This window comes from Pristiophorus japonicus, chromosome 3 (genome assembly GCF_044704955.1).
Source record: "Pristiophorus japonicus isolate sPriJap1 chromosome 3, sPriJap1.hap1, whole genome shotgun sequence".
Classification (NCBI taxonomy): Eukaryota; Metazoa; Chordata; class Chondrichthyes; family Pristiophoridae; genus Pristiophorus; species Pristiophorus japonicus.
This window is the reverse complement of record NC_091979.1, coordinates 59,964,016-59,984,588: the sequence shown is the minus strand read 5'-3', so window position 1 is coordinate 59,984,588 and position 20,573 is coordinate 59,964,016. Positions and strand designations below refer to the sequence as shown.

The 20,573-nt window shown below is 43.3% G+C and overlaps 1 protein-coding gene across 1 annotated transcript in view; it reads right to left on the bottom strand.

Moving 5' to 3' along the window:
* The window catches only part of LOC139253819 (low-density lipoprotein receptor-related protein 1-like), a 2,398,725-nt gene that overhangs the window by 756,212 nt on the left and 1,621,940 nt on the right, over nucleotides 1–20,573 (bottom strand). The window contains exon 34 of the mRNA XM_070873585.1: nucleotides 7,024–7,164. Coding sequence (XP_070729686.1) covers nucleotides 7,024–7,164 — 141 coding nt within the window. The remainder of the gene's footprint in view (nucleotides 1–7,023; nucleotides 7,165–20,573) is intronic.

The window sequence follows — 20,573 nt, the reverse complement described above, 5'->3', positions numbered from 1 at the left end:
ACCTGGTAGACACCTGTATTGAAGGCCTGGGTTCACCTTTGTCTTCTTTTTCAAGCTGTGGATCACCCTGCGGCACAATCCCTGAGGTTGGTCTGGGGATGATTTGAATGGCAACAGTTGATGCCTCCAGTTGGTGTTGTTGAATGACAACCTGGGTGTGTTCCCTTATTGCAGCAGCTACCTGCAAATTTCCATCACAAAAGTCAGACAATTTCCCCACCAGCTGTCCCAACAGTGCATCAATTGCATCCACCATTCCCTCTCTAATCTGCCCCTCCAGTGGTGGTCCTATTCCTACAGACAGTGTTCCTAGTTCTCCTGACAGTCCCACAATTTCTACCCTCACCTCACCCATGGTGTCCAGGAGCGACCTGGTTAGCTGCATACTCTTCCCACTCATCCCGATGAACTGTACCATGTCTACCTGCATTTGTGGTTCAGCTACCCTTGCCACCTTCCTTCGCCGTCTCCCACCTGTGCCTTGCTCCTCGACCCTATTGGGCATCCCTTTCACAGGTGTGCATTGCTGGACCACACTGGGACACGTATCCTGATCCACCATGGGCTGCAGGTCCAATATAAGCAGCTGATTAGTGGGGGGATTTTCATGCCGGCCTTCATCCAGATTGTCCTGCTCAAAATCAGGAAACATTCCTGGACTCCCTTCTGGATGTCCTTCAGGTGCTACTTCTGCTTGTCCTTCTGCTTGTCCTTCTGGATCACCTTCTGCATCTTCCTCACATGCAGCTGTTGTAAAACATATTGGCAACATCCATTAAAGTCTAGCTAGCCCACGGAGTGTTTAGCTAACCACAGTGCAAATTGCAGGGCTTACCCTGTCTCTTTGACCTGGCCCAGCATCCACATTGGTGGTGGATCTTCTCCAGTGAGCTTTAATCAGATCAGAGATGCTCTGTTCCAGCTGGCTCAATTGCAGCTTACTTGGTAGTCCTCCACCAGTACGATTCCTGAGGTTCCTGATCTTTGTATTCTTCAACTGCAAAGATGAAAATAGAACTTTTTAAGAGAGGGTCCTTTTGAGTGGTGGCCACACACACACACACACACACACACACACATTTACAAATGTAATTGCAGTGTATACTTACTTTAACTAATTGTCCTAGATCGTGCCACTTCTTTTTCAGCTGCCCACCGATTCTCCTGGTGATGGCTACTGCATTGTACTCTACAGCAACATCATCCCAATGTTGTGCCATTGTAGCAGGTTTTACTTTTTTTCGCTTTTCCCTCAGAGTTGCCAGCAGATCCCATTTCCTCTCAATAATATCTACCAGGGATACCACTTCGTGCGGGAGAAATGGAATGGCCCTTCCTTCTCCTCCTTCGAATTCCTCTTCCACTTCCCTCTCAGCCATGTTTTGCAGGTTTTAATGCTCAAAATTGCAGAAAGATCCAGCCAACATGATCCGATCACAAAGGGCTCTTTAAATATGTCTGATCCAGACCAGGAAGTTTCTTTTCTCGCGCATGTCCAGAGAGTTTTTAGTGCTGACTTGAACCTCCGTTCCCCCCGACCCCCACCCCCGCCCCCCCAGACAACTTCAGAGAGCATGGCACCAAATTCAAATATTTGTTTGCCGAAAGTCCTGATTTATTTTTTTCCGGCGCGAACGTACACAAAAAAATTGTATGTTAACAAGCGCAAGCACCAAAAATCCATCAAGTGAAAAATAGAGTCCAAGATCTCATTGTTTATTATCAGGGCTACCTTCACTCCTTTTTCATTCTCCCCATCTCTTCTAAAAGTCAAGTATCTTCGAATATTTAATTCCCAGCCTTGGTCACTCTGCAACTATGCATCCATAGTCCCAATGGAACAGCTTCCTCTTTCCCCAGTACTGGTGTCAGTATCAGATGAATCAAAACCCCTGCCTCCCGCACCACTGTTTCAGCCACACATTTTACCTTCTAATCTGCTTGCCCCTATGCCAATTTACACGTGACTCAGGTAACAATCCAGAGATTATTACTTGTGAGGTTCTGCATTTTAAATTGGACCCCAGTTTCTCAAACTCTCTCAACAGAATTCATTCCTCGTTCTACCTTTGTCTTTGGTTCCTATATGGACCACGACAACTGAATCTTCCCCCTCCTACTTCAAGTTCTTCTCCAAGCGAGGGGCTATCCTTAACCCGTCACCGGGCAGGGAACACAGCCTTTGGAATGCCTGTTCACGGCTGCAGAGAACAATATCTATCCCCCTGATTATAGTGTCCCCTACCACTACCACTTTCCTTTTCACCCCCCCCCCCCCCCACTTGAATGCCCTCATGTATTCTGGTGCCGTGGTCAGATTGTTCATCCACAAAGGCAGCAAGAACCTCATACCTGTTAGATAAGGGCAAAGACCAAGGTTCCTCCAGCACTGCACTTGGGGTCCCCTTACCTGCCTGAGTCGCAGTCACCGTTTCGTGTCCCTGACCACCAACCAGACCTGTAACACTATCTAACTTAAGGGGTGTGACTAGAATTAGAACTGCAGAACCTTCTGATTCATATCCATGAGTTGGAAAATATATTGGTGAAGAACAAATGAGAAAAGCACTTTATTACAGAGCATCCTATTCAGAATCACGGCAACCTCAGCTTTTATACTTCCAGCAGCTTTCTCCAATACTTTGCTGGGCCTAATGTCTTAATACTTTATTCTATCTGGTGACATGAACTTGTGTGTTACTTTACAGCTAAGACAGGAAAGTTTTTTGTACACAAATAACTACAGTGTCATAAACTAATGGAAATTACGGCTACAACACATGTGAACTTTCAGAGTTTTACGAAGGAAATTTCATTCCATTCCCTAACAACCGTACAACATTTTGAAATGTTCTTCCACTAAAATAAGTAAAATGAACATTTGAAAAAGGACCAAAAAAGACCAACTAGTCCATCGAGACGGTTCTGACCTGATATGATATAACTTTTATATACCCACACATTCCCTCCCCCCCCCACACCCCCGCGTTACCACCTTCCCACACACTCACAAATTCTCACGGAAGAGACGAAAAAAATAGGGGAAGAAAATCTTAGGCCAATTTAGCACCAAGAAACAATCGGAAATTCCTCTCCAACCCCCAAAGGCGATCAAGGAAGCTCCAAGAAACCTTGTGACTGGGTAACATCTCCCATCTCCAAAAAACGCACCTACCTTCTATATTTTGAGATGTTTGTCATGCTCAGGAACTCGTCCAGCTCCCTTTTGAATGTCTGTAGATAATTACACTCACTGCAGAGGTCAATAACTCTGCCAAAAGTAGTACCATCGAGGATTTAATCTTGTTCTCAGCGTTCATATCTTATACATATGTCCCCTGGATTTCCCCAACCTATCTAGTTAACCATCCTGTTCCCCTGGACCAAGTCTAATCCGTTCTCTTTTTTATTCATTCATGTGATGTGTGCATTGCTGGCAAGGCCAGCTTTTATTGCCCATCCCTAATTGTCCTTGAGAAGGTGGTGGCGAGCCACTTTCTTGAACCACTGCAGTCTGTGTGGTGAAGGTACTCCCACAGTGCTGTGAGAGAAGGAGTTTTAGGATTTTGACCCAGCGACGATAAATGAACGGCAATATATTTCCAAATCAGGATGGTGTGTGATTTAGAGGGGAACTTGCAGGTGGTGGTGTTCCCATGTGCCTACTACCCTATCTGTGTAACCTCCTCCAGCCCAACAACCCTCCAAAAACTCCTCCTAGGTGGGAGAGGTCACAGGATTCGGAGATACTTTAAGTGTATCTCCTTAATTCGTATCTCCTCAAATTCTACCTTTTTCCAAAGTAAAAAGCCCTAGCTCTTTAAGTCTGTCCTTGTAACTTAGGGCTGCTAAACTAGGTAACAATCTAGTATCCCTCCTCTGTTTGTTTTCCCAAGCCTCTGTATCTCCCACCATGTGATGGGACACACAAACATATTTATATTTCTTACAACAATAGCAAACACCATACCAGATTTACAGTTAATTAAACTAGAAACTTATATCGATCTAACTTATATATGGCCCATTTAGTGACATGTAGAAAAAAATTAGTCAAATTTATTTTAGTTTCAATTATCCCATTTTTGATTGGTGATCATTCTTTTGCTCACATGACCTTGTACAATACATATGTTGAACATTGCCCTGTAATAGTTCCTGGAGCTAAAGGCCAACTTCCACTGGCAGCTGTTGACAAGCAAAATATTTCTTCCTCCTGCATTGTGTCCACTCTGCCTAATTTTCTTTACTCTAGTGCTTGGATACACATTTAAATTTACATTTTTATTGCACATTCTGTTGCTTATTTGCAGTGATGCTGTCAGTGAAGGCCTCCTACCATCCACTCTCAGTAAACTCTGCTGCCCATATCTGAAGTCGTACCATGTCCCATTCCACCTTCACCTATGTCTCCGCTGACCTACATTAGTACCCAGTCCAGCAACACCTCATACTTAAAATTCTCATCCTGTGTTCAAATCCCTCCATGGTCTCACCTTACCCTATTTCTGTAACCTCCTCCAGCCCAACAATCCTCCAAAATCTCTGCATCCCTCCAATTCTGGCCTCTTGTGTATCCCTGATTTTCTTTGCCTACCATTGAGGGCCAAGCTTTCACTTGTCTAGGCTCCAAGCTCTAGAATTCCCTCCCTAAACCTCTCCGCCTCTCTATCTCGCTTTCCTCTATTAAGGCACTCCTCAAAACCTACCTCTTTGATCAAGCTTTTGGTCAACTGTCCTAATATCTCCTTATGCGACTCGATGTCACATTTGGTCTGATACTCCTGTGAAGCACCTTGCGACTCTTTACTATGTTAAAGACTGAAAACCGCATCTACGGCATACACCAATATTATGGTGTGGAAATTATGGCGTGAATGACTTTTGCCATGATGTATGGCATGCCATAATTCGCTGAGACTTTAGTACTGTTCCACTGAGATCCTCGGCGAAAAGGTTGAGCAGTTAATTATCATAGTTCCACCCCTATTAAAATCAATGGCGAGATTGGGTTTGCTGAATTAATGGTACTGTGATCATCACAGCCACATTGACCATTACGGAATCATACCAGAGGGCTCAGAATCAGTAAAGTATTCAATCACTCAGCAGGTTTCCTGAGGGTAACATTCCCAAATTGTTTTCATTTCTGTGTTATAGGCCTATGCCCACGAGGAACAGGTTGAGATTGCCCATACTTACTTCATTCTGGACCCTTAAAGCCAGTGGAGAAAAAAGACTTCGAGTACAGGCTGGATTAATATCCCGGTTCCAAACGTGAGAAGGTAAAGTCTGAACCAGAAGACTGAGAATCGTATAAATAGCAGGACCCAGAACAGAACCTTGCAGAAATCCAGAGGCTTTTCCATTTACCATCTGCTTCTGTTTTCTAATGCTGAGTAATTTTCAAACTAAGTATGTATAGATAACAAATTCACCAAGAGTGGACCTTGAAAATCCTTACGCGAAACTGTATGAAATTCTTTCCTAATGTATATAATTGTATATTATATCTGGATAGTTTTCACCCAATGATTTAGAATTGTTCTTAAAGAACTGATGACCTAGTGCATCCAAAATCCTACACTTAAGTGGTCTTTGTGCTCTTTAGATGAACATTGATAGTATTTCCCCATTATCGATGATAGAGTAACTGGTCTATATTTGCCAGGTTCATAACAGACAAAATAATTCTTGTTATCCTCCAGTCCTCAGCAACAGCTTCTGAATTATGGAGTTAATCATTTATTGAATTAACTGACTGCACCACCCAGTCCCTATGGAAACAAAAGCAAAATACTGCAGATGCTGGAAATCTGAAATAAAAACAGCAAATGCTGGAAATACTCAGCAGGTCAGGCAGCATCGGTGGAAAGACAAATGGAGTTAACATTTCAGATCAATGACCTTTCATCAGAACCGGAAAAGGTTCGCGATATAACAAGTTTTAAGAAAGTGCAGAAGCAGGGAAAGGCGGGAGGGGAGGAAAGAACAAAAGGAAAGGTCAATGATAGGGTGGAAGACAGGCGAGATTAAATTACAACGGTATGATTGTACAAAGCAAAAGGAGATGGTAATGGGACAAGTAAAATACCAAAAGACGGGTCTGAAAGAGTTGTAAGTAAGAATAATAGAATTATCAACAGCTGCCGTCTGAAAAAATGGGGGCAGAGGTAGTGATCTGAAATTTCTGAACTCATTGTTGAGTCCAGAAGGCTGTAAAGTGCCTAATTGAAAGATGAGGTGCTGTACCTCAAACTTACATTGAGCTTTGTTGGAACAGTGTAAGAGGCCGAGGACAGAGAGGTCAGAGTGGATTAGAACAGAGAATTAAAGTGGCAGGCGACCAGAAGCTCGGGGTCATGCTTGTGGACTGAACTGAGGTTGGTGTGTGTGTGTGTGTGTGTGTGGTTCCCCAATGTAGAGGAGACTGCATCATGAGCAGCGAATACAATATACTAGATACAAGAAGTACAAGTAAATCACTGTTTCACCTGGAAGGAATATTTGGGGCTCTGGACGGTGGGAAGGGAGGAGGTAAAAGGTCAAGTGTTTAATCTCCTGCGCTTGCACGGGAATGTGATGTGGGAAGGGATGGGGCTGTTGGGAGTGATTGAGGAGTGGGCCAGGGTATCGAGGAGGGAGCGGTCCCTTCAGAAAGCTGAAAGGGGAGGGCAAGATGTGTTTGGTGGTGGGATCACGCTGGAGATGGCGGAAATGGTGGTGGATGTTCCGTTGAATGTGGAGGCTGGTGGGGCGAGAGGTCTGGACAAGGGGAACCCTATCGTGGTGCTGGGAAGAGGGGAAGGGGTGAGAACAGAAGTGCAGGAAATAGAATGGACACAGTCACGGCCCTGTCAACCACAGTACAGGGGAATTCTCAGTTGAGGAAAAAGGAAGACAAAGCGGAAGCACTAGTATGGAATGTGACATTGTCAGAACAGATGGAAACAAGTTTTCGATGTATCTTGTGAGGTGCAAAGATGCTATTTGCTCTTAACTCCTTAGAAGCTTCTTCCTTACCTTGTTGTGTCTCTTTCCCATAGACCTTCATGTGCAACACAGTTGCAATATTTTTCCGCATGATGACAGGCTCTGAACCATCCTCTTTGTTACAGATTCCAATCCATCCAGATGCTTGATCTACCCACCAGAGTTTGTTTCCTTTAAAAACAGTCAGGTTGCATCTCATCAGAATTGAGGTTTATTCATTTTCATTTAAAATTCTTGTTTTTAACCTAAAATTATTATACGTTATGGCATTTTATTACTCCAAAATTTGTAATCTGTATGTATAATTCAAAATTAAAACATTAATAACATAAACTTTAGTTTGTACAGATAATGTTGACTGGATTAATTGAAATGGTACTAATCGACAGTAAGATTTTCTGGTTGCTACCAACATTATAGTGGCATAGGTTTTTTGATTGACAGTTTTATACAGAACATAATAAATGTATTTTCGATAAATAGAGTTACTTATACTTACATAGGATTACACAGGACATACAGCATAGAAACAGGCCATTTGGCCCAACCAGTCCATACTGGCATTTATGCTCCGCTCGCGTCTCCTCCCGCCTTTCCTCACCTAAATCTATCAGCATAACCCTCTATTCCCTTCTCCCTCATATACTTGTCTAGCCTCCCTTTAAATCCATCCATACTGTTCGCTTCAATTACTCCCTGTGGTAGTGAGTTACACATTCTCACCACTCTCTCGGTAAAGAAGTTTCTTCTGAATTCCTTTTTGGATTTCTTGGTGACTATCTTATATTGATGGCCTCTAGTTATGCTCTTCCCCACAAGTGGAAACATTCTCTGTGTCCACGCTATCAAAACCTTTCGTAATTTTAAAGACCTCTTTTAGGTCACCCCTCAGCCTTCTTTTTCAAGAGAAAAAGAGACCCGCCTGTTCATCCTTTTCTGATATGTATACCCTCGCATTTCTGGTATCATTCTTGTAAATTTTATCTGCACCCTCGCTAGTGTCTCGAGATCTTTTTTATAATATGGCGACCAGAACTGTACACAGTACTCTGTGTAGTCTAACCAAGGTTCGATACAGGTTTAGCATAACTTCCCAACTTTTCAATTCTATCCCTCTAGAAATAAACCCTAGTGCTTGGTTTGCTTTTTTATGGCCTTGTAAACCTGTGTTGCAACTTATACATTTCAACAGTAACTACATTTCTAAAGGAATTCATTAACGGTGAAGAACTTTGGGGTTTCCTGAGGGCATGAAAGGTGCTATATAAATGCACTTTTCTTTCTTTATATTTATTATGATTCCACATGTGTAGACCTCACTGATGAAAGACCTGAGCAATGTTCTAAATCTATGATGGAAGTGATAGAACTGACGAGATCAAATACATATTGAGCCAAAATAGTAAATTTCATACATTCCAATATATGTTTTGTTGCTTGAAAAATAAGCCCACAATTGTCTCTGTTCTTTCTCTCTGTTACAATTCAATTTCAATTTCTGTCTTGCTGAATTGATGCTTCAAATTTCTAATCATTTATTTTTTAGGTTTTTATTTTCCCCTTTTGTGATTATGAGAGTGAGGAACATCAATTATGGGAAGTTTTCCACTTTTTTGACCTAATGTCAGCATCAACCACTGTTCAGCCAATTATGGTGTGATATATAGAATTAAGTTCTCTGCTCTGCCCGGTGATGATCTTCTGCTGCATCAATATAGCATTTTTATATTTTATCTCAACTACTCGTATAGCATCTCAGTGAGATTGCCAATTTAGTGGTAATTACTGTCAGATTATACTGCGTTTGGTGGACCTGAGCCCACTTGGAATTAGGTCAAACTCATTACACTTACAACCCTCACAGCAGTCAGAGAAATCAGATTGCATTTACTTCAGTCTGGGCTAGATTTGTATACAAATTTATGAAGTGAAAAAATAATACTTTAAGATATTATCTTAAATGTTATTAATACTCTCATACTATCAGCATTGATTTCAAGCACACACAAATTGATCAGGATATTGTATTGGTGTACAGCTGTGATTAAAAAGATAATTTTACATCCTTTTTATATTCTCTAGATAAGATATGCAGTATAGAGACTCGCTATACAACAGAGGAGAGAATGGAAGTGGAATGATGCCTGCACAATAAAAGTAAGTACAGAAGGCAGGAATGAAGACTGTTCAATATGGAAAAGCATACGATAGTTAGGCTTAAGATGAAAACAAATGATTATCTTAAAATGTAATTTTTTTAATACATATTTATTGGAAATGCATTTTTCTTAAAAAAAATACATTTCATTGTCCCCAACAAGTGTGAAAGATCTGCTCAACACCTCACACTAGTTGGATACTAAGCGAACCATAGGGATAGTCTGGGAAGGTGGAGTTGTGGTAAAAGATCAGTCATGATCTTGTTGAATGGCGGAGCAGTCTCGACGGGCTGAACGGCATACTCCTGCTCCTATTGCTTTTGTTCTTATGCTATAATACGAAGCTTGATGGGATCAAGAAAGTGGCTCCCAATCGTACCACTCTAAATTATACAAAGTGATTTTCATAAGCTAAATTAATTGGTAGAAAGTTTAGAGGGGATTTGAAGGGACATGTCTTCACCCAGAGGGTTGTGGGGGTCTGGAACTCACTGCTTGAAAGGGTGGTAGAGGCAGAAACCCTCACCACATTTAAAAAGTACTTGGGTGTGCACTTGAAGTGCTGTAACCTGCAGGGCTACAGACCTAGAGCTGGAAAGTGGGATTAGGCTGGATAGCCTCTTGTTGGTCGGCACAGATTCAATGGGCCAAAATGGCATCCTTCTGTGCTGTAATTTTCTATGATTCTAGGAACACCCCATTTTTCAGTGTGAACAGGACAGTAGACAACTGAATATTTACAAAACATTATTTTCGCCCAAGGTTTGCCTGACTCGATTTTCAAACAGGCCTCCAAATAGATGGCTAGCATCCCCACTTGAAAGAGCTATTAGCCTCATTAAAATATTTAAATGCAGATCCAATGTCATATTTAGGACCCTGTTGCAATTTTAGTTGAACTGAGTACTGAACCTTAAAGAGTACTTAAAGAGACCTCTGTTAAACACTAGCCCACTTATTTAATCACCTAAGTGAAACTTCTGCTTCGTTTCTCCCTGAATTCCATAAGCAATCAAATGAAATTCCAAAACATCTATCTCCTGTGTTCCACAGAGTTCTGGTCTCCAAACTATAAAACGGATATAGAAACACCGGAGAAAGTGCAAAAGAGATTTACAAGGATGGTACCAGAACTGAGAGATTACAGCTATCAGGAAAGTGTGAAGAGTTTGGAACCTTTTTCTTTAGAAAAGAGCAGACTTAGAGGTCACCTGATAGAGGCCTTAAAAATTATGAATGGGTTGGACAGAGTAGCTTTGGAGAGAATGGGGGGAATTTGAACGTAGAAAAGCAACAGATGGGCTGGGGGCACTTGGAAGTTAAAGTGTTAAAAATCGGAATCTCGACCTGAACCCGCCTCCAACCCACCACTTCAGGTTTTAATAGAGATGGATCAGGGTCGGGCAGCCAATCCGCTGCCAGGAGGCGGGTCGTCTATTGCACTAACCTCCATTTTGAACATTACCTTTAGCTGGTGGGGTTTTGCACACCTTGTGAAACCCACCAGCTAATGCCTAATCCACCTCCCCCCGCCATAAGGCCTCTGATCCCCCTCCCCAGGTCTCCGATCCCATCTCCCAGGCCTCTGATCCTCACCACAAGGCCTCACCCGCCATGCTCCTCCAGCCCTCTGAAGTCATTCTTACCTCGGCAGGTCCAGGGCGGGCGGCGTCGGTGGCAGATCCTGACCCCACTGCTGCCTCCATCCTGCTCTGGAAAATGATTGTCCATTGATAGGACTTGTTACGCTCCCCCCAGCATGCTTCCTGGTCCAATTAGACGAAGCTGGTCAGGTGATGTAATTCATAACACATCATCAGCCGGTTTCCTTAAAGGAACCAGGACCAATTTTATTTTGACAATTGTGCTGTCAGTGTTCTACAGTATTGAGGTGCTGGAAACACTGACAATCGCTGCACAGAGGTGCACGGCTGCACACAGGCTCTCCCTTGACTCCTTCCGTATGCTTATATAGGGAGTCACAGCACGCAGGGAGGGTCTCTTCCCTTCCCATGGGCAGAAGACACCTCCCCAGGAGACCAACACAGCTTGGTTGCACATTGTACAGGAGGGCACAAGTAGGGATGTCATCAGGAGGACCTTTCAATGATTTCAGTAGATCACAAAACATTACTACAAAACCAGACTCACCATCATGCTCTGCCTTTTATCACATCCCCATCACTCTGCCTTCCCTAACCTATTCCTACGCATCCTTACGCACTCCAACTTAACTTGCACCTCCACCCAACCCTCTCTATCTACATTATCACATCCCCATCTCACTAGCCACCCCTCACACTCACCCTCATCCTAATGCAATCATAACAACTAACAACACACAAGGGTAGCCACTTGGGTGCGTTATCCAATGTTCATGCAAAGTTTCTGTTAATGTGCTGTCAAACATTGAAACCTTTATTTTCAACACTTTCTGTTTTGTGTGCCTTAATACTGTCTCACCTTGGTCCTCAGAATCCGATCACATTCAGCCCCAACACCAGCAGCATCAGGCACACCAGCAGCACCAACACCAACCTTCTCCGCAATCACCTTATACTGCACAGGACAGAGGGCATCTGCCACCGAGCACATTGCTGCTCTTTGGAATGGCTTAATGATTGGCAGTGAATGGTGAGATGTAACGGTACCCCCCACAATGGTGGTGAGTGTGAAAGGAATGGCTTCGACATTGTAGGTATGCTTTATGGTGTTGGTGTGGGGTGGTGCCAACTTGGCGCATGTGTCATAAATCTGGCCATGGCGAGGCCCTCCCTGGCCTCCCGGGGAGCAATATGCTCGGTGGCCGATGCCCTCTGTCCTGTGCAGTATAAGGTGATTGCAGAGAAGGTTGGTGTTGTTGTTGGTGCTGCTGGTGTGCCTGGTGCTGCTGGTGTTGGGGTTGAATGTGATTGTATTCTGAGGACCAAGGTGAGACAGTATAAAGGCACACATGTTGATGTTATACATAGAATTGCATAGGATATAAGGCACAGACACAGTCCATTCGGCCCAACCAGTCCATTCCGGCATTTATGCTCCACTCGAGCCTCCTCCCATCTTTCCTCATCTAAATCTATCGGCATAACCCTCTATTCCCTTCTCCCTCATAAGCTTGTCTAGCCTCTCCTTAAATGCTGCTGTACTATTCGCTCCAACCACTCCCTGTGGTAGTGGGTTCCACACTCTCACCACTCTTTGGGTAAAGAAGTTTCTTCTGAATTCCCTATTGAAGGCAGGTGAAGTAGAATAGATGGCAGGTGAAATGAAGATGACAGAAGCATTCTGTCAATAGTGAGATTTCTTCCAATGAGGTAAGACTGGATGGAAAGTGGAAAGTGGAAAGAATCTGTGCTAGAAATGAACTGAGGAAAGTGAAGATGTGTCAGGTGGGAGCTTTAACTGTACATTTGAAGCTGCCAAGTAAACAGGTGGAGAAATGGCCACTGACCACCCCCTCTGGTTGACAGCCGTGGTCCCCGAACAGCTCAGCTCCCGTGGCCTTGAAGTTAATACCAAAATGTAAGTTAAAAAAGCCTGTTAATAATTTGTCAACTAGATGCCAATGAGTTTAATTGGGTCGCCCGCCACTGCCAGTCGGGTCTGCTCAGCGCTGACAGACCCGACACTGGGAAAGGCACGTTGCTGTGGGTTCCCAACCCACCATCAAAAAAACACATTTTCCCACTCGACCCGCCACTGATCACGCCCGCTGACCCCCTGGAAAATCTCAGCCTAAGTTTCAGTCCAAGAATGCATGAAAGATAATCAAAATGATTACTTCTTAAAGACATCCTAGCTCTTTCTTTTATATAAAATGACGAAATATCTAGGCCTAGAAATTTGAGTCACTTGCACCTCCGATTCGTGCCGGGGCGCAAATTACTTTTCAACCGGGTGCGGCGCCGCTAACGACTCCCGTTAATTCAGCATCTGTTTGGCGGCAGCGGTAATCACGTCATCACCGTGCACAGCACCCCGGACCCTAAATTGGGTATTGCCCCGAGAAGCTGCACCGAGCGGTGACAGCGACAGCTTCAGGTGACGTGTAGCAACCGGCCGGCCGCTCGGAAGGCGCAAGTTAAAGGGGAGGTGTGGTGCTTTTAAAAAAAAAAGTCCTCCGATTTTTTGGTGTGCCCTGTTGGCATATTGAACACAATCAGTCAACCCGGCACTCTGCTTGAGTGCCAGGCTATTTTCAGGGCACGCCCGCTCCCTGGTGGTCCAGATAGGACCCTTTTGGCACTGAAGAGTATGCAGCTTGGGCCCTTCCCTTTAATTAAGGGAAGAGCTCCTCCTACGCAGCAGCTCTACGTGGCCTAGTTTGTAGCTCTGCGCCCCGCTCCCAACATGTCCGCCCCGCTACCACCCCAGAAAGGAAATGGAGCGCTTTATTTTGCACTGCACTTCCTTTCGGGTGCGGTAACCTCAATTTCTCACGAGAGGCAAGGCTTCTGCGCTTGGCACAAAGTTTCACACCTCCCGAGTGTTACTGCCCCCCAATTGTTCCCCGCTAGAGTCTAGACCTACGAACACAGGGAGCAATCTTTTGTAGCTTGGCTGATAAATAAGTCACAGCTGTAACTTTTACACCAGTGAGACCTGTGCACCAGTTTTACAGTACACCAAGATACATTATCCCAAGTATAACTTATATTATCAATAAATTTGAAACTCAGACTCCTTCAGATTTCAATTCAGTTTTGCACTTATCTGTTATTTTGGGATCCGCTGTTGCAATGATATTAATTGGACAATTACTATTAATTGAAGATGCGCACTGGGAAACACAAATTGGACTGTGTCACTAAACTGCTGTACCATTAAATACTCTTTGTGTAAAATTATGAGCAAGAAACCAATTTTTGATGGACCATTAGTTTCTATTCATGGCTTTATTATATGACTACTTAGAGAAAATTGCTGTGTCATTAGCACTGGGCAAATTGCCCACCCTCATTTCTGTCTTAATGTTAAGTGTATATAGTGGACCATCAATGTCAATTAAAAGTCTGATGATTTATTAATAATAAAACCTTACAGTTTTATCATAAAATATTTTAACAATATGATTATTTCTTCATTTCAGTTTTACAAAAAGTACTATATGTAGACAGCATGTCAAACTGAAATTTGGTTCTGGATTTGATGTAAATATTGAATTACATGTATCATTTGCAAAGTATAAATCATCAATTCTCGGTTAATGCAGACAAATCAATAGGACTGGTACTACTCAGTCAATACTTTATAAAAGCCTTAATAGAAATAGCTAGATGATTAGTTAGAAGGTAAATTATTTACAATGATTAATTAACAAATAAAAACTGATGTGTAGAGTTTTATGTGACTGATCATCAAGGAAACAGATCAGTTATGTTAGACAAAAGTCTGGGATGGAAAAACAACCATTATTGATTACATTCTGAAAGAAAAGCAAATAACAAAAAGCTAACAACAATATTAATGACAAACTTGTAACTAAGAATTTTAGTCCTGTAAATTCTGCCAAAGGAATTTGGTTTTTAAATGTTGCTTTCTCTCTTCAAAATCTGGAAGGATTTGGTTAATGATGTGGTGTGATATAATCACTAAACACAATGGCCCCAAGTTTCCACACGCGGTGAAAAAGGCGCACCTCAGAGCTGGGCGCCTGTTTTTCGCGCCGAAAACGGCGCCGGAAAAAAAACGCGGTATTCGCGAGCTCTTTGAGCTCGATGTCTGCTTGGCGCGGCGCACAGGGGGCGGAGCCTATCACTCGCGCCGATTTTGTAAGTAGGAGGGGGAGGGTACAATTTAAATGAGGCTTTTTGGTGCCGGCAACCCTGCGCGTGCACGTTGGAGCGTTCACGCACGCGCAGTCTGAAGTAAACGTTGGCACTCGGCCATTTTTAAAAGTGCTGCAGAAAAAGTGAAGATTTGTTTCTTGGACTCCTGCAAAGGCTTGTATTTTAATTTTCTTGATATTTCTGTGTGTGAGGGAGTGCTTTTAGCAGCACTGCTGAATAAATCATCTGCTTGAAATCAGTGAGTTCAGCTTTTCACTGCTAAACTTGCAGAACCGGTGCCTGCAAATTAAGGACTGTGTGTTTGGAGAAATAAAAGTGCCAATTCAACTTTGCAATGGATCAACGTCCACCAAGAACAAAGAATTTCCTGCATGAGGAAGCAAACCATTGCATAATATGTGGTGCACCCATTCTGCAAATTTAAATATAAAGATGTCGATGTGGCTGCCTCTCCCTGTCCAAATGGCCTCAGTCAGTCCCCCTCACAGCTCGAAGGCTGCTGCTGCTCCCGACCAGCCACTGACGCCGCTGCAATCCCATGGCCGAATGGCCTCAAGTCCGTCCGGGTGCTGCATCTTCGCGGGGAATGAAGGCCTGCCTCAAGCACCGCAGCTCAGCTCGAAGGCTGCTTGCTGCCTGCCCCTGCCGTCGAGACGAGACACTGACGCCACACCGCTGCCTGAAAGGCCTGCCTGAAGCACTTTCACACAGGTAGGAACATGGTTTATTTAATCTTTTCTTTGTTTATAAATTTTTATTCAGGTTGGATTTATTTGTATAATATTTGTATAAGTATAACTAAGGATTGATTGTAGAATTTAATGACTTCCCTTCCCCCCCCCACCCCACCTCGTTCCGGATGCCTAATTTGTAACCTGCGCCTGATTTTTTAAAGTGTAGACAAGGTTTTTTCCAGCGTACAAAAATCTTCACTTGCTCCATTCTAAGTTAGTTTGGAGTACGTTTTCACTGTGGAAACTTTCAAATCAGGCGTCAGTGGCCGGACGCGCCCCCTTTTGAAAAAAAAATTCAGTTCCAAAGTGAAACTGTTCTACCTGACTAGAACTGCAGAAAACTAAATGTGGAGAATTCCGATTTCTAAGATACTCCGTTCTACACCAGTTGCTCCTAAAAATCAGGAGCAAATAATGTGGAAACTTGGGGCCAACATTTCTTCTGTTCGCAATGATGCTAAAAAAGCAATGATGTCTAATTATTCTAGAACTGGGATGGATAATTTTGCTAAATTATACTGCATATTTATAGTGTAGTATCCTAAAGCATTTTTTTATATATTTATCAATATTAGCAATTAATTCTTCAAGAAACTTCACCAGCACTGCATTGAGGTTTATTTAAGTCCTCCTTTTAAACCATTAGAGGTTGAACCTCCCTTATCAGAACTCCCTTATCCGGAACCACCCCTCATCCAGAACCATTCCCAACCACCGGGTGGCGCATGAGCAGAACTCCAACATGAACAAATTGAAGTCCTTCCTCGCTGCCGACTCCCGCAATCACTGGCCTGACCCCATGATCCACTACCCCCACCCCCCGCCATGATCTCTCTGCCACATTCCCAGCCTCAAGCCAGCCAGCCCTGATATCGTCTTGCTCAGTACCTGCACCATACAATTTAACATGACCACCCCTCGTCCGGAAAAATCCCTTATCCAGTTCTGGTTAAGGGAGGTTCAACCTGTATTATGTTTACAGGATCCTTTTTATCCCTCGGAGTTGGCTGATTTAACCAAACATGAAGTCTGAGACCGATGTTAAATGAGAGGCAGAGAAGATCAAATTAGCACAACATTTTGAAGAAAAGCAACCTGTTACTTAAGCTGTGGAATAAAGATGGCGCATGTCTTAGCTTTATATTCAAGGTGGCCAGACAATCATCTTCTAAAGTGGTACAGTGGCACAATCACATACAGCTTCATATCTTCTTACGGATCTATGTCAGAGTATTCTTGCTTGTGCCATTCTTGTCAAGAAAATCAGTTTTCGAAAAACACTTCCCACTTGGATTCATAGACAGAATCATGGATAGGTCAAACAAGAAGAAATGCAACTAAAGAAGAATTACATTATAGCAATAAGCAACTGTAATTGTCACAAAAGAGGTGATATGGGGTAATTATGTTTAGGGTCAGGGATCAACATAGTGAGTACTTCTAGTAATTGATTTCAGCAAGGAGCTACCAACCATTGGGATCAAGAAGGAGAAGTCAAAATGACAGTTTGGTACAGATCAGCCAGAAACTAATTGGATGGCTGAACAGGTTCAAGGGACTGAATGGCCTACTCCTGTTCCTATGTTCCCAGATCTGATTCCTCTAGAACAAGATGAGTAAATGATTGAATGTTCAAATTCTTGTGAATTTTTCACATTACAGCAGCCATTTTTGTGCTTCCTATGAGGTGACCAAAATGTTCTTATTTTGAACTTGTTTTGAATTCTTTCCAATGCAAGATTGAATAAAAAAGGAATAACTTTATATTTAAGTTACTGAGTGAGTACTGCACTGTTGGAGGAGAAGAAAAGAAAGACAATAAAGAATTCCATTTATATAGTGCCTTTCGTGAGCTCAAGACATCCCAAAACATTTTTACAGCCAATGAAGTACTGTTGAAGTGTAGTCCCTGTTATAATGTCGGATAAGATCTTAAACTGAGTCCCTATCTGCCCCCTTAGATAGATGTAAAAGATCTCTATTTGAAGAGGAGCTGGGGAATTCTTATGGTATCACTCAACCAACAGCACCAAAAATGTTTATGGAACCTTGCTGTGCACAATTTAGCTACCATGTTTCCCTACATCGCAATAGTGACCACACTTCAAAAATACTTAATTGACTGTAAAGCACTTTGTGATGTGCTGAGTTCATGAAAAATGCAACAGAAATACGTTCTTTCTTTTTTATATTAAAGAAATAACAGCAAATGGCAAAAATGATATACAAGGGAAATGTCAAACATGGTTACTTGTGTTATGAAGGTGACTAAATTAAGCCTGAAGATAAATCTTCTTCAAATGCAGAAAGATTCATAGATACATTTCAGGAAGGCAGGAGCAGTTAAATGTCACCAGATATGAAATATGCAAGATCAATATGATAGGGATATATTATGCGACACTGCATCAGAAAAAAAGTATGCAATCATCTATAAGATAGAAACCCTGAAAGTTCATAGGAAAGACCATTTCCGCATCTGCCAGACAAGTTTGATCAGAGGTCACTGGTAAACTAGTCTACAGAGCTAATAAATTACACAGGGTTGATAAACTTAGCAGATCATTAGATTAGCCATTACTCAAAACTACAAGAAGAAAATACAGGATAAAAAACACTTTATTGGTCAAAAAAGATCATCTGACTCATTTTATTTATCATTCTGTTAATGAGCAACATTTGAAAATTGGGAAAGCTTATTGAAAATGAATATAACAACCAGATTTGTATCATGGTATGCAATGCTTCCATAATTATCTGTGATATGTATTTAACCCCTTGTAACCTGCATCACACCTGACCACCAGAGGGCCTACCTGTTGGAGCCCCAAGGGATCCCAGCATTCCTTGGGAGCATAGAATATAAGCAGGCCACCGACGAGGTACCTGCACTCTGGAACCTTAATAAAGGAGCTAAGGTCACACTTGCTCATTACACACAGTACTCAGTCTGACCATTTATTATAAGTGTAACAATTGGCGACGAGGTAACAAACAACCACGCAAAAATGCAAAGAATGGGGGCATCCTGGAGAAGTTCTCAGAAGGGGACAATTAGGAAGCCTTCGTGGAGAGACTCGACCCAATATTTCATAGCCAACGAGCTGGAAAGGGACGAGAATGCGACCAAACGAAGGGCGATCCTCCGAACTGTCTGTGGGGCAACAACATATGGTTTCATGAAGAATCTCCTGGCCCTGCCAAAACCAACAGCTAAATCCTATGAAGAATTGTGTACAGTGGTCCGGGACCATCTAAATCTTAAGGAAAGCGTTTTGATGGAGAGATATCGGTTCTCCATGTGTCAACGATCGGAGGGCCAGGAAGTGGCGAGCTACGTTGCTGAACTGAGGCGTCTTGCAGGACATTGTGAGCTTGAGGGATTCCTAGAACAAATGCTCAGAGACTTTTTTGTACTGGGCATCGGACATGAGACAATCCTTCGCAAACTGTTGACTGTAGAAACTTCGAATCTGAGTAAAGCCATAATGATAGCCCAGGCATTTATGTCCACCAGCGACAACACCAAGCAGATTTCACAGAACAAAGAAGTTTCGGCCAGTACTGTGCATAAAGTAACATCAGTTTTGAGCAGAAATGTACAGGGCAGAACATACACGCCAACTGCTGTGGCCCGACCTCAATCGACCCAGAGTCCGCCATCATCTGTTAATGCAAGGTAGTTAACACCCTATTGGCGCTGCGGAGGTGATCATCGGCCCCATCAATGCCGCTTTAAGCACTATGTGTGCAATGGCTGCAGAACAATGGGACACCTCCAACGAATGTGCAGGTGAGCTGCAGATCCTGCAAACCACCACGTTGCAGAGGAAGATCGATCCACAGTGGATCAGACGGAATTGGAAACTCGTACGGAGAAGGCAGAGATGTAAGTACACATGTTCACGACGAAATGCCCACCAATAATGTTGAAAGTTGAACTGAACGGTATTCCAGTGTCTATGGAGCTGGACAAGTCAGTCCATAATGAGTAAAACGGCCTTCGACAGGCTGTGGGGAAAGAAGGCACACAGGCCCAAGCTCAGCCCCATTCACATCAACCTAAGGACGTACACAAAGGAACTAATCCCTGTAATTGGCAGTGCTGAAGTCAAAGTCTCCTATAATGGAATAGTACACAAACTCCCACTGTGGATTATGCCAGGGGATGGCCCCATGTTGTTTGCCAGAAGCTGGCTGTGGAAAATACACTGGAACTGGGATGACATCCGAGCGCTTTTGTCCGTCATAACACCGCATGTACCCAGGTTCTAAGCAAGTTCCCTTCATTATTCGAGTCAGGCATTGAAAGTTTCTCGGGGGCGAAAGTGCAGATCCATTTGGTTCTCGGTACGTGACCCATCCACCACAAGGCTCGGGCGGTACCGTACATGATGCGTGAAAAAGTGAAAATCGAGCTGGACAGGATGCAATGTGAAGGCATCATTGCGCCGGTGGAATTCAACGACTGGGCCAGTCCGATTGTTCCGATACTCAAGGAGGACGGTACGGTTAGAATTTGCAGGGCCTATAAAGTAACGATTAACTGTTTTTTTCTGCAGGACCAGTACCCCCTACCCAAGGCAGTTGACCTATTCGCGACCCTGGCTGGAGGGAAGACGTTCACCAAGCTGGACCTGACATCGGCCTACATGACGCAGGAGCTGGAGGAGTCTTCGAAAGGCCTCACCTGCATCACCACGCACAAAGGTCTGTTTATCTACAACCGGTGCCCGTTCGGGATTCGGTCGGCTGCAGCAATCTTCCAGCAGAACATCAAGACCTGCTAAAGTCGGTTCCTTGCACAGTGTTCTCCAGGACAACATATTGGTTACAGGTCGGGACATCATGGAGCACTTGAAGAATCTGGAGGAGGTTCTTAGTCGGTTGGATCGCGT